The sequence below is a fragment of the Hipposideros armiger genome, unplaced genomic scaffold (assembly GCF_001890085.2).
Source record: "Hipposideros armiger isolate ML-2016 unplaced genomic scaffold, ASM189008v1 scaffold_38, whole genome shotgun sequence".
Classification (NCBI taxonomy): Eukaryota; Metazoa; Chordata; class Mammalia; order Chiroptera; family Hipposideridae; genus Hipposideros; species Hipposideros armiger.
Genome location: NW_017731388.1, coordinates 2,994,769 through 3,005,244, shown reverse-complemented (window position 1 = coordinate 3,005,244; position 10,476 = coordinate 2,994,769). Strand labels below are relative to the sequence as shown.

Here is a 10,476-nt window from a genome sequence, read left to right as displayed (position 1 = left end):
AGAGAGAGAGAGAGAGAGAGAGAGAGAGAGAGAGAGAGAGAGAGAGAGAGAAATGAGAGAGCTCTAATAGGACCATGAGGCAAATCTGTGTGTGAAAGAAATCTGGCAGAGGCAGCTGCACTGGGCAGCAGGGTCAGGATGTTGGAGGATGCTGTGAGTCCAGTGGCAGGTGAGGCTGCACTTGACAATAATCCAGGCCCCACTCCACACCCTGAGACTCTGGGAAGGAGAAAGCTTGATACAGGGGAAGGAAGTGTATTACCAGGGGCCAGCAGCTCGACTGTGGGAACAACTTTTGAAATGGCTGATCTGAAGAAGTAGATGGGAAGTTTCTGTTGGCCAGAGAAGGAGACAGAAGTCACAGATCAAAGGAGTAAGAAAATGGCAAAGGCAGAGGTGTGGGTAGTAGGGTGGCCTCAGCCAATGGAGAGGATGGCAAACGCAGAGGACAGCAGGGCAGTGGGACTGCAGCCCAGCATGATAGCTCTCACCATGTGTGGAACATACTCAAACCCCTAGAACAGCGGTTCTCGACCTTCCTAATGCCGCGACCCCTTAATACAGTTCTTCATGTTGTGGTGACCCCCAACCATAAAATTATTTTCGTTGCTACTCTATAACTGTAATTTTGCTACTGTGATGAATCGTAATGTAAATATCTTTTTGTTTTCCGATGGTCTTAGGCGACCCCTGTGAAAGGGTCGTTCAACCCCCAAAGGGGTTGCGACCCACAGGTTGAGAACCGCTGTCCTAGAAGGAATTGGGGGGAAGGGGGTTAGTCCCAGGGGAAAATGACAGGTCTTTTCACTAATCAAAGGGGCATCACTTCAAGCTCCAGGAATTGGGCATATCAGCTGCAAATGTGGCACATTTATTAGGGTCATCAGGTGAGATATGAATATCCACAGTTCTCATTGGTTTATTTTTGTCATTATTTAATTTTAAATCAATATCACAACCTGTGTGGAAGACCTTATCATTCTTAATACAGGAGGTCACTGACGTTCAGAGATTTCCAAGCTCACATAACAAGAAACAATTACCTCATTCTCCTACCTGGTTTCTTTTAAATCCAGGTGCACATAACTGATGTGGTAGAGGGGCCTGAACATCTCCCTGAGATACTGGGTTTGCACCCGGATACAGAATTGGATGAAGCTTGACTGGTACTTTTTTTAGAAGGGCTTGAGTGCATTTTATTAGGCATGGACATTTCTGAAGTTGTGTGTGACACAGCATGGAGGTTATGTATGAATATTGGACAACTAAAGGGGAGGACTACAGTTGTGGTAGTTCTGTAATATCCACTCTGTTCCTCCTAATTTTATAGTAGCTATGCAATTGAGAGAAGTGACCTCAGTCGAGGATGAGCCCTGATTAGTCTAAGTCAAACATATTCTCCTGGTGATGGTTCTGGAAAAAGCACGTGGCTTCCATTGGGCTGATGAGATACAAAGATAAATTTGCCAGGAGCTTTTGGAAGATGTTTCCTTCTCTCGGAAGAAAGTACAGGAAAAGATTGTCTTTTTTCTTCTGGATCTTGTTGGGCATCATCAGTGAGAGGCCCAGCTCTGCCGCTGCCACCTCAGTATTTGAAGTTGGCACTGGAGGAAAGCTGAGCGAAGGGAATCAAGAGAAAATATATCAGAACCACTGGATTAAATTACCTGGTAGCCCAGCCTGCCCCTGGCTGCCCTGTTAAGTGAACCAATAAATCTCCATCTTGTTGAAACCAATTTGAATTGTTTTCTATTACTTGTGCCTAAAATCACCCTGACTAATGCAGCCTGTCCTCTGAAAAATTCAGTCTTAATTAATTCAGGATCTTCTCAACTCACCTGGGGTTCTAAATTCCTGAGTACTTATGTAAGGCTGAGGTTCGGGTGTGAAAGTAAGACAGGTTAGTTAGTATGACGTCAGGCAGTCAGGAATTCCCTGGTAGACTGAGCAAAGATAAAACACTAGCCATTTCTTACATTAGCCATTTTTTTCAAAGTTATGAGATAACCCCCCTTGTTGGGACATCAGTCATACCCTAGGGCAACAAAAATATTTTGGACAACATTACAGAGGCCTTCCCAAGGCTGAGCAACAGAACAAATCTAATAGACACCTTAACAACAAACACTAATATTCCTGCATTCCCCCTTCCAGGCAGAAAGAAAAGTATAAAACTCAAGCCTTTTACCCTAGCTAGGGGGCATCCCATTTTCCAGGTACCCCCTCCCGCTCAGGAGCTGTAACCTTTCTCTTGCTTTAATAAAACTCTCCTCTGCTACAAACTCTACCTCTCGGGTCCGTGTGTCCATCCTTCAGCTTCACAAGACCACGACTCCGGCACAAGAAATATCCTACATCAAGAGTATGTTATTTTGTCTTGCTGTCTTTTCTGGTGGCTCTTGCTCACGATTCCTCGTTTCCTTGTGTATCTAATTATTTCCAAATCTGTGCTGTACATTGTTGGCAAAATTTGTGGCTTTGGAAGAGGTAACTTTCTCCAGAGAACATTTATGCTTGCTTCAGCCGGGCACCTACAGTCATTACTGACTGAGGACCACCTTAAGCCAACTTCAAGGTTTGACACTCTCTGAACCATTCAGACGTGGAAAACCTTGACTGTAAATTGACCTAAGAGCTATTGGGCTGTCGGAAAAGTCATGACGCATTTTTGCAATGGAAAACATAGAAAAAACACGTCATGACTTTTCCAACAACCCAATAGTTTGCTTCTGGATTGCACTTGCTCTAAGGATGTTTGTCATGCTGGGGCTAAGCTCCCAGCAGATGAACGCAGGATTCATGAGGCTGAAAAGGAACAACAACAGAGCCACAGATAGAGGATTCATGTCACTATATTATATTCTCGAAACATGAGAAACAAACATCCGTCAACACCCCAACAAGGCGTCTTCCTGCACCAGTCTTGCTGGCGGCCACGCGAGACACAGGAAGTAGGAACTGCAGGATCTGCACCATCATAACACCTGCTTGCTAACACAGCCAACAGTTATAAGCAAAACAATAGTAGCTAATGGCCAACTGGTTACAGCTGATGGCCATCTAATAACCGAGCCAGCACCTTTCCACGTGAGGCCGAGAGCCTGGAAACTGCCCTCCTGGCCCTTTCCCAGCAACGTGGTTCTTTGAGATCCCAGCTTTTTATAGGTGAGATTTTCTATTGTACTCCCAACTTGTATGGGTCCTGGGCCCCCATCACCCCATGCGGCTCTTGTTAGAATTGGCGGATACCCTAGAGCAAAGCCACTCTTTTCTCACCAGCTTCAATATGTGCCCATCTCTCTTTCAGTTGGGCCCAGTAAGGCATTACTACGTTGTTTTTTCAGTGCTTTTAAGAAGCTGCTCTTTATATTTTATCCAGCATTTTTAGTGGAATATGTTTTCTGAATAACCTAGCCTGCCAAAACTTCCAAATCTCTTGTTTAAGCCAAACATATTCCCTCTCCTCCCAGGAGGCCTCACTTTTGAGACTCAAAACGAAAAGGTGCCGTTCCTTCTTTACATATTTCATTTCTTCCCTGAAGCAATAAACAAGAAAAACGCCAAACTCAAGTGAGAAAAGAGCTATAGGGAAGAAAGAAGTACCTCTCAATTTGGCTAGTATTTCAAAATATTATCCCACCATGTCTGTAAACTGCTTAACCCCGTGCCCAGCACATAGCTGGGTTCAGTAAATAGCTGCTGTTGTCGTGATTATTATTTCTATATACAAACTCACCTTCTCTTGGAAGCTTTCCGTCAACAACCTTGCCCCCTTCCAATGGATCTTTTACTGTATTTTCTCCAAGTACTTTTCTACCCCCGTTGACAACCTCTTGATTTACTCTAATTGCTTTTTCAAATGTGCAAGTTTTCTTGGGAAAGTCCAGTGACTGAACACCACCCCCAGAAAACTTTGAAGGTGTCTTGTCCTGTTTCTTTTTTCTTTTTCTTTTTTTTTTAAAGATTTTTATTGGGTAATTGGGGGATGGGAACAGCGCTGGGGAATTGGGTGGAAGGGGAACAGACAAGTTGCTGTCCTTTGGTTCTTCAGTCTAGTTGTGGAAGATGTTGCTTCATTGGCCTAATTTGGCACCATCATTGTGCTCTTCCCGGGAGAGGCAGATCAGTCACCGGCTTCTGGACAGCCGCTCACAGCGGCTGCTGGCTGCTGGCTGCTGGCTGCTCACGCTGGCTGCTGGCTACACACGGTTAGCCCATGGCAACCCACTGCAGCAGGGGCTGCAGCCTTCACTGTCGCTGGCGACTCACAGCAGCCCAGCTCCAGGTTGAGCTGTTGTTCAGCATCTTAGCTGTAGAGGGCAGTGTCACCGGCCCTCATATGTGGGATCCGAACCAGGGCCCTCTGGCGTCCCAAGCCAGCTCTTAACCAACGCGCCACTCGGCCGGCGCTGAATCTTGTTTCTTTAAGCTCTGGTATCAGAACTCTTTCCACTGCAGATGACAGAAGACTCATTTCAAACTGCATTCAACAAACAAACAAGCATTCTATTGTACTGAAAAACCCAGAGGTAGGACTTCAGGTGCAGTTTGATATGAAGTTCAGTGAATGTCATGAGGACCTGGTCTCTCTCATCATTTGTGGTCCTTTGTGCTCTGTTTTGTCTTCATTCTCAGGCAGCTCCACTCTGCATGGTAGCAGGATATTCACACATCATCATAGCTCCAAATCTAATGGGAAAGGATTCCCATTAGCTCCCATAAAAGTCCCAGGATTCACCTCTATTGGGTGAATTAGGTAAATGTCCCCTCTTACTGTGGCCAGGGATTCCCTGATTGGCTAAGTCTGAATCAGAGGCATACTTCCTGGAACCCACAGTTAAGTCTTTCTGAAAACTGTGTGTTCTGAGATTGGAGGAACTGTAGTTCCCTGAAAGAAACTTGGGGGTTGCCAAAAGTGGGTAAAATGGATACTGGGTAGATAAAAACACCATCTGTCCACTTCAATCTCTAACGGTCCACAGAAAAGGGCTCAGTAATCTGGGGCAGACCAAATTACATTAACAACTGGCTGGGTCTGTCCAGGTCCTTAGGACACTGGCATAGATGCTGCTTGGTTTCAGCCACACACAGACAGGATGAAATCTAGAGTATCTGGGTGTCATAGCCTCCCAACCACTCTGGCATAGGGGACCCCATTTGTGACATATCAGGAATGGGACTCATCCAGGCTCCTCTTTTGGCCTCCTCAAGCTGTTTTTCCTTTTCTACTATAAAAATAACACTTAAACAGGATCCCGAACCCATGTCTTAGAAAAATAAACTATCCAGAGATGGTAGCCAATTTCACCCTAGGGTCAGAGTCCAGTGTCCTTATTACACCCAGTGTTGAGAGCAAGCCAAGAATTATGATACCACGATAAGAGACTAAAGCCAAACACCCAAGGAGTGTTTGTTTCCCAACCAAAGCCAATCCCTCCTGCTGATTTGCTGTGCCAAAGAGGATGGGTGGGGCTGGGATCGCAGTAGGAGCAGGGTGAGAGCTCTGAGAGGCAAAGGGCTGGGGCAGGGCAGAGAGCTCATTTTTTACAACTAGAAAATTGCTATGATTTTAGTGTTGAGCAGTGCTTGAGCCTTCCTCTATCCCACACTTAATGCTACCATGAAATGACTGGTAAAGAGCCCCCCGCCCCCAACCCCATGCCTGCCTGCTTTCCGAATCTCATAGCTGGAGGTCTACGGGGACGAGCAGATGGTGACGTAATAATTTTAGTAACCACTTACTGAACATATATTACACGTCAGGCCTGTGCTTTATTTACATTAAGCTTAGTGATTAAGAGTGTGACACTAGAGTCTAGAAACCCTGGGTTTAACTCAGCTCCATTTTACTGGTTTTGAGATTTTGATCTCTTTGTGACCTGATTTTCTCATCTGTAAAATTATGGTAAAAGTACTTACCACAGGGCTGGCCAAGTGGCTCGTTGGTTAAGAGTTGGCTTGGGAATGGGAGCTCTGAGCATCAGGGCCCCGGTTCGGATCCCACATTAGGGTCAGTGACATTGCGTCCTCTACAGCTAAGATGGTGAACAACAGCTCGACCTGGAGCTGGGCTGCCATGAGTCATCGGTGATGGTGTAGGCTACAGTGGAGATGCAGTGGGCTGCAGTAAGCTACTGTGAGTGGCTGGCAGCCAGCGTGAGCGACCGGCAGCCGGCATGAGCTGCCAAGAGCGGCCATGAGCGGCTGTCCAGTGGCCGGCGACCGATCTGCCTCCCCTAGGAACAGCGCAATGATAATACCAACATAGGCCAGTGAAGCAACGTCCTCCACAACTAGACTGAAGAACAGAAGGACAGCAACTTGTCTATTCCCCTTCCCCGATTCCCCAATAAAATCTTAAAAAAAAAATCTTAGAAGACTTCTGACCGGTTCCATATTTGAGTTACCACAGCCAACGGTCTCATAATTTTCATGCTTGAGTACTCTGGATTTGGTGTACTTTCTGTTATTTCTCCAACTGCTGGTAGTTACCTCGAGGCCATGTGAAAAAAAATATGCTTGGCTGTGACGGCAACTCCCTTATTCCACCCATTGGGCGGGCTCCCACTGTTTGCTGAACAGGGTATGCTTGAGATAGATTTGGGACCACAGGTTCAGCCCTTACTAAGCCTGCCTCTCCCAAACACCTCTTATAACGGGCCTGAATGTACCTCTCTTGTAGGAGTTTGCTAATAATAACAGCAAGTAGCAGCCAATGTACACCAACAATCTGAGTGTTGCCGTCCAGTTTCCAGGCTCTATTAGCATATGCTTTACCTGTCAGGGTATCACAGGTGACAGACATGTCACATGTTTTGCTGTAATATAACAATGGTCACCAGCTTGCCAGCATATAATATTTTTCTTTTCTAAACCGACGCCATTTGTTAGGATACATGTTTGCTTGCTGTAGCCAAGACCCAATTTAAGAATGACTTAAGGGCTGGCTGAGTGGCATGTTGGTTAAGTACTGGCTTGGGATGCCAGAGGGCCCCGGTTTGGATCCCACATATGAGGGCCAGTGACACTGCCCTCTACAGCTAAGATGCTGAACAACAGCTCAACCTGGAGCTGGGCTGCTGTGAGTCGCAGGCAGTGTAGGCTGCAGCCCCTGCTGCAGTGGGTTGCCATGGGCTACCGTGTGTAGCCAGCAGCCAGCGTGAGCAGCCAGCAGCCGCAGTGAGCAGCCGTCCAGAAGCCGGTGACTGATCTGCCTCACCCGGGAAGAGCAATGATGGTGCCAACTTGGGCCAGTGAAGCAACATCCTCCACAACTAGACTGAAGAACAAAAACGACGCAACTTGTCTGTTCCCCTTCCCCCAATTCCCCAGCACTGTTCCCATCCCCCCAATTCCCCAATAAAAATTAAAAAAAAAAAAAGAATGACTTAAAAAATAAAGTGTATCTCTCGCTCTCTCTTATATATAGTCTACAGACAGTCCAAACCTGGTAGGGTGACTCTGAAACCCTTACCAAGCATCTTATATCTTGGGTACAAGATAGTTGCACTGGCTCCTGCCATCATGTTAGCATTTCAGTCAACAGAAGGGGAAAAGGAAGAGCGGAACTCATGCTTTTTTCTTTTAAGACCTGACCTGGAAGTTACTCACATCACTTCCACTCACATCACATTGGCCACATTTAGTCAGAAGGCCATATTCAGCTGTAAGGAAGGTTGGGAATTTGTCTTTATGATAGGCAGACATCCCATCTAAAATTCAAGTGGTTCTATTATTAAAGGAAGAAGAGAAAAATAGATACTGAGAGGCAACTTGGCAGGCTCTGCCATCAAATGCTTTTATCTTCATTTTACATTCGTGGAAACAGGCTCAGAGAAAACAAGCAACACTTGCCAATGTCATATGGCCAGCAAACAGTACAGCGTAAATTTTAACAGATCCATCTGACTCCAGAACGGGCTTTCTATCACATCCAGTCAACAAATTTGGTCATCCACGTGCCCACTGTTTACTTAAAAGATAGTCACTCGTGACTAGATAGATAAAGGCCAGTCCAGTGTACACTGAGATGTGTACACAGAACACTCGCTATCAGCCCAATGCAGTGAGGGGGATGCAGTCAGGGAAGACTTTCTTAAAAAGTCCCGTTAGCTGTGCCTTAGAAGTTCCAACATCTGAGACCAGACAGGAGCAGGCCACAGGGATCCTATGGAAGGAGAGCTGCACTCACCCCCTGTCCTGTCCAAGACACACATGGATGAGCCAAGTCCCTTCTCTGCTGTCTTCTCCCCTTCCCTCCCCACAGGCAGGTCAGGAGCTTTGAGGGATGACAGAAAATATGTTCAATAATTTCAGAAAGAGCTCCAGGAATTCATTACCAGGTGTCTGTTCCAAGGCCAGAGACTGAGATGGAAGAGGCTGAAAGAAAAAGAGGAAGGGCAGGGCAGAGGAAGAGAGGAGCTGGAGCAGCCGGGTCAGTGTTCCTGATCTAGACATTGACTCAAGCCCCAGGAATGCCAAGGAAGGGGGGCTGGGCAGCCACCAGAGCTGGGCTGGGCTCCTGCTGGCACCAGATGTAGGGACAGTGCACACACAGCAGGATTGAAGAACGGGCTCCTGCATACCTGGACCTACCTCCAAACCACAGGTAGAAACAGGTGTCTCTTACCCTGTGGACAATGGCAGGCCCGGAGCCCAAGCCCACTACACACATTCACGGTGCTCATCACAGCTCCCCAACTGCCTGAACCATCCCACTCCTCCACCAGAGACAGGGACAGGCTCCTGGGACTCAAACGGGGACATTGACATAGATTGGTCACTCCCCTGAGACGGCTAACAAACCCCTCATCCCCAGCCTTCCAGCCGGCTGCAACTTGCCGTTTCTAACTCCAGCACCACCCACAACTGAAGTTTGTACAAGAAAGAAAGTTAAGCTCAGCTCGCCTCCATTTTCTTTCATTTGGCGTCTGACAAAGATGAGAGAGGCCCTCGGAGGAGGAAGCCAGGACTCAGAGCCCACCTCCCCCTAGCCCCAGTGCCCCCACAGTGTTCCAAGCCATCTTGCCCCCAGAAGGAAGGGTTCTTCCTGCTTGTCTTCAGAGACCCAGGAGGCAGCCCAGGACCAGATGCCAGGATTCCAGGTTGCCCCTCTCCTCCCCACCCTGCCCCCAGGCTGCTGGGCTGGAGCAGCTGAGTGGGTGGATTCCTCCCTCCCCACTGCCTGACACCCAGAGAGAATCTGATTCCGGAGGGCAGGGTGCCAGGGGCCGGGCCCAGAATAGTGCTGCCCAGCCAGTGTCGCACACTTGCTCTCTGTTGGTCCCGGTTGGCCGCATGGAGCCTGAACTGCGCAGGGTACAGGGGTTCTGGGGACGCCGTGAGCTGGGACAGCTGAGGCCAGGGGATTGAGAACAAACCTCACTGTATGAATGTGTGTGTGCATGTGTGCACATGTGTGCGTGTGTGTTTGACCTGGATTTTCTCCGTGTACATGAGCACGTGGGAGTCTTTGTGTAAGTGGCTGTATGTGGTTTTGTGTCTGGGAATGGTTGAGTATGTGTTTCTGAGTGTGTATAAGTGTTGGTGTAAGTGTGTGTGTTTACATGTGTTTGTGGGGTGGGTGTTTATGTGTTTCTATATGTGTGTGTGTATGTTTGTGAGGGGGGTGTGTGTGCGTATGTGCTCTCGTGGACACCGTGTAAAGGGAAGGACCTGTGTTTCAGAATGTAGGGTGTTTGCCCCACCACTTCAGACACCCTTCTCCCCACAGAACCCATCCTGGAGCAGCCTCATGGAACCCAAGCCTCAAGGTAGGTGGGGTGGCCCCCTCCTGGTGGGCCCAACCTCTTTTCTCACTTCCTTTGTCCCCTACCCCTCTGGACCCCCAACCTCACCCACTCCACTAGCTTGGCTTTTGTCTTCCTCCCCTTTTCTTTCTTTGTTCCTCTTTGTTTCTTCTTCCTTCTTTTCCTCACCTCTTTCTTCCTCTTTCAAAAGAAGAGAAAGGGGATCTACAGTCTGAAGACTTAGACCCTAGTTCTGACTTTGTCACTTAATAGCTGTGTGGCCTGTGGGAAACTGCTTAACCTCTCTGATCTCAGGTCCCTCATTAGTAAACTAGGGATAGTAATAATGCCTCCTTTGTAAGATTGCTATGAGGTTTGAATAAGAAAAATTTTGGAGAAAATATTTTTGGAAGCTTGCAAATATTAAATATTATTAATAACACTGTAATTGATTTTGTTATGTTACTCCCTATTAACCAAACAAGCCCTATTCCCCCTTCCAGAGATGAGCTTCCTAGAGCAAGGAAATAGCACTTCATGGCCACCACTGGCCACGACCACCAGCTCAAAAAGAACCCAAGGGAAACGGGGGGCCAGGGCCTCAAGATGGACAAGGCAGGAGGCTGTAGAGGAAGAGGAGCTGCCAGGCCTGGAGGAAGGGGAAGGTGAGGCCCAAGCCAGTTTTGGTGAGATGGGGGGTGGGGGTGAAGAGGTGGGTGGGTGGGAG

At 47.7% G+C, this 10,476-nt stretch overlaps 1 protein-coding gene and 1 long non-coding RNA gene across 8 annotated transcripts in view; one reads left to right on the top strand and one right to left on the bottom strand.

Annotated features, from left to right (window-relative positions):
• Positions 1-1,178: 1,178 nt before the first annotated feature.
• On the bottom strand, positions 1,179-8,399 carry LOC109380529 (uncharacterized). Its single transcript, XR_002123521.1, has 2 exons — positions 8,340-8,399; positions 1,179-1,615 (listed from the first exon to the last, which is right to left on the bottom strand). It is a non-coding gene; the product is annotated as an uncharacterized LOC109380529 (long non-coding RNA).
• Positions 8,400-9,206: 807 nt separating this feature from the next.
• Positions 9,207-10,476, top strand: part of PRKAG3 (protein kinase AMP-activated non-catalytic subunit gamma 3) — an 8,344-nt gene continuing 7,074 nt past the window's right edge. For 5 of the 7 annotated variants that reach the window (XM_019638164.1, XM_019638165.1, XM_019638163.1 and 2 more), the window contains exons 1-2: positions 9,600-9,773; positions 10,253-10,414. In XM_019638164.1, coding sequence (XP_019493709.1) covers positions 9,602-9,773; positions 10,253-10,414 — 334 coding nt within the window. In that variant the 5' untranslated portion in view covers positions 9,600-9,601. Of the gene's footprint in view, positions 9,387-9,599; positions 9,774-10,252; positions 10,415-10,476 lie in introns of those variants that run through there. The other 2 variants (XM_019638166.1, XM_019638167.1) reach the window with 2 other exon arrangements.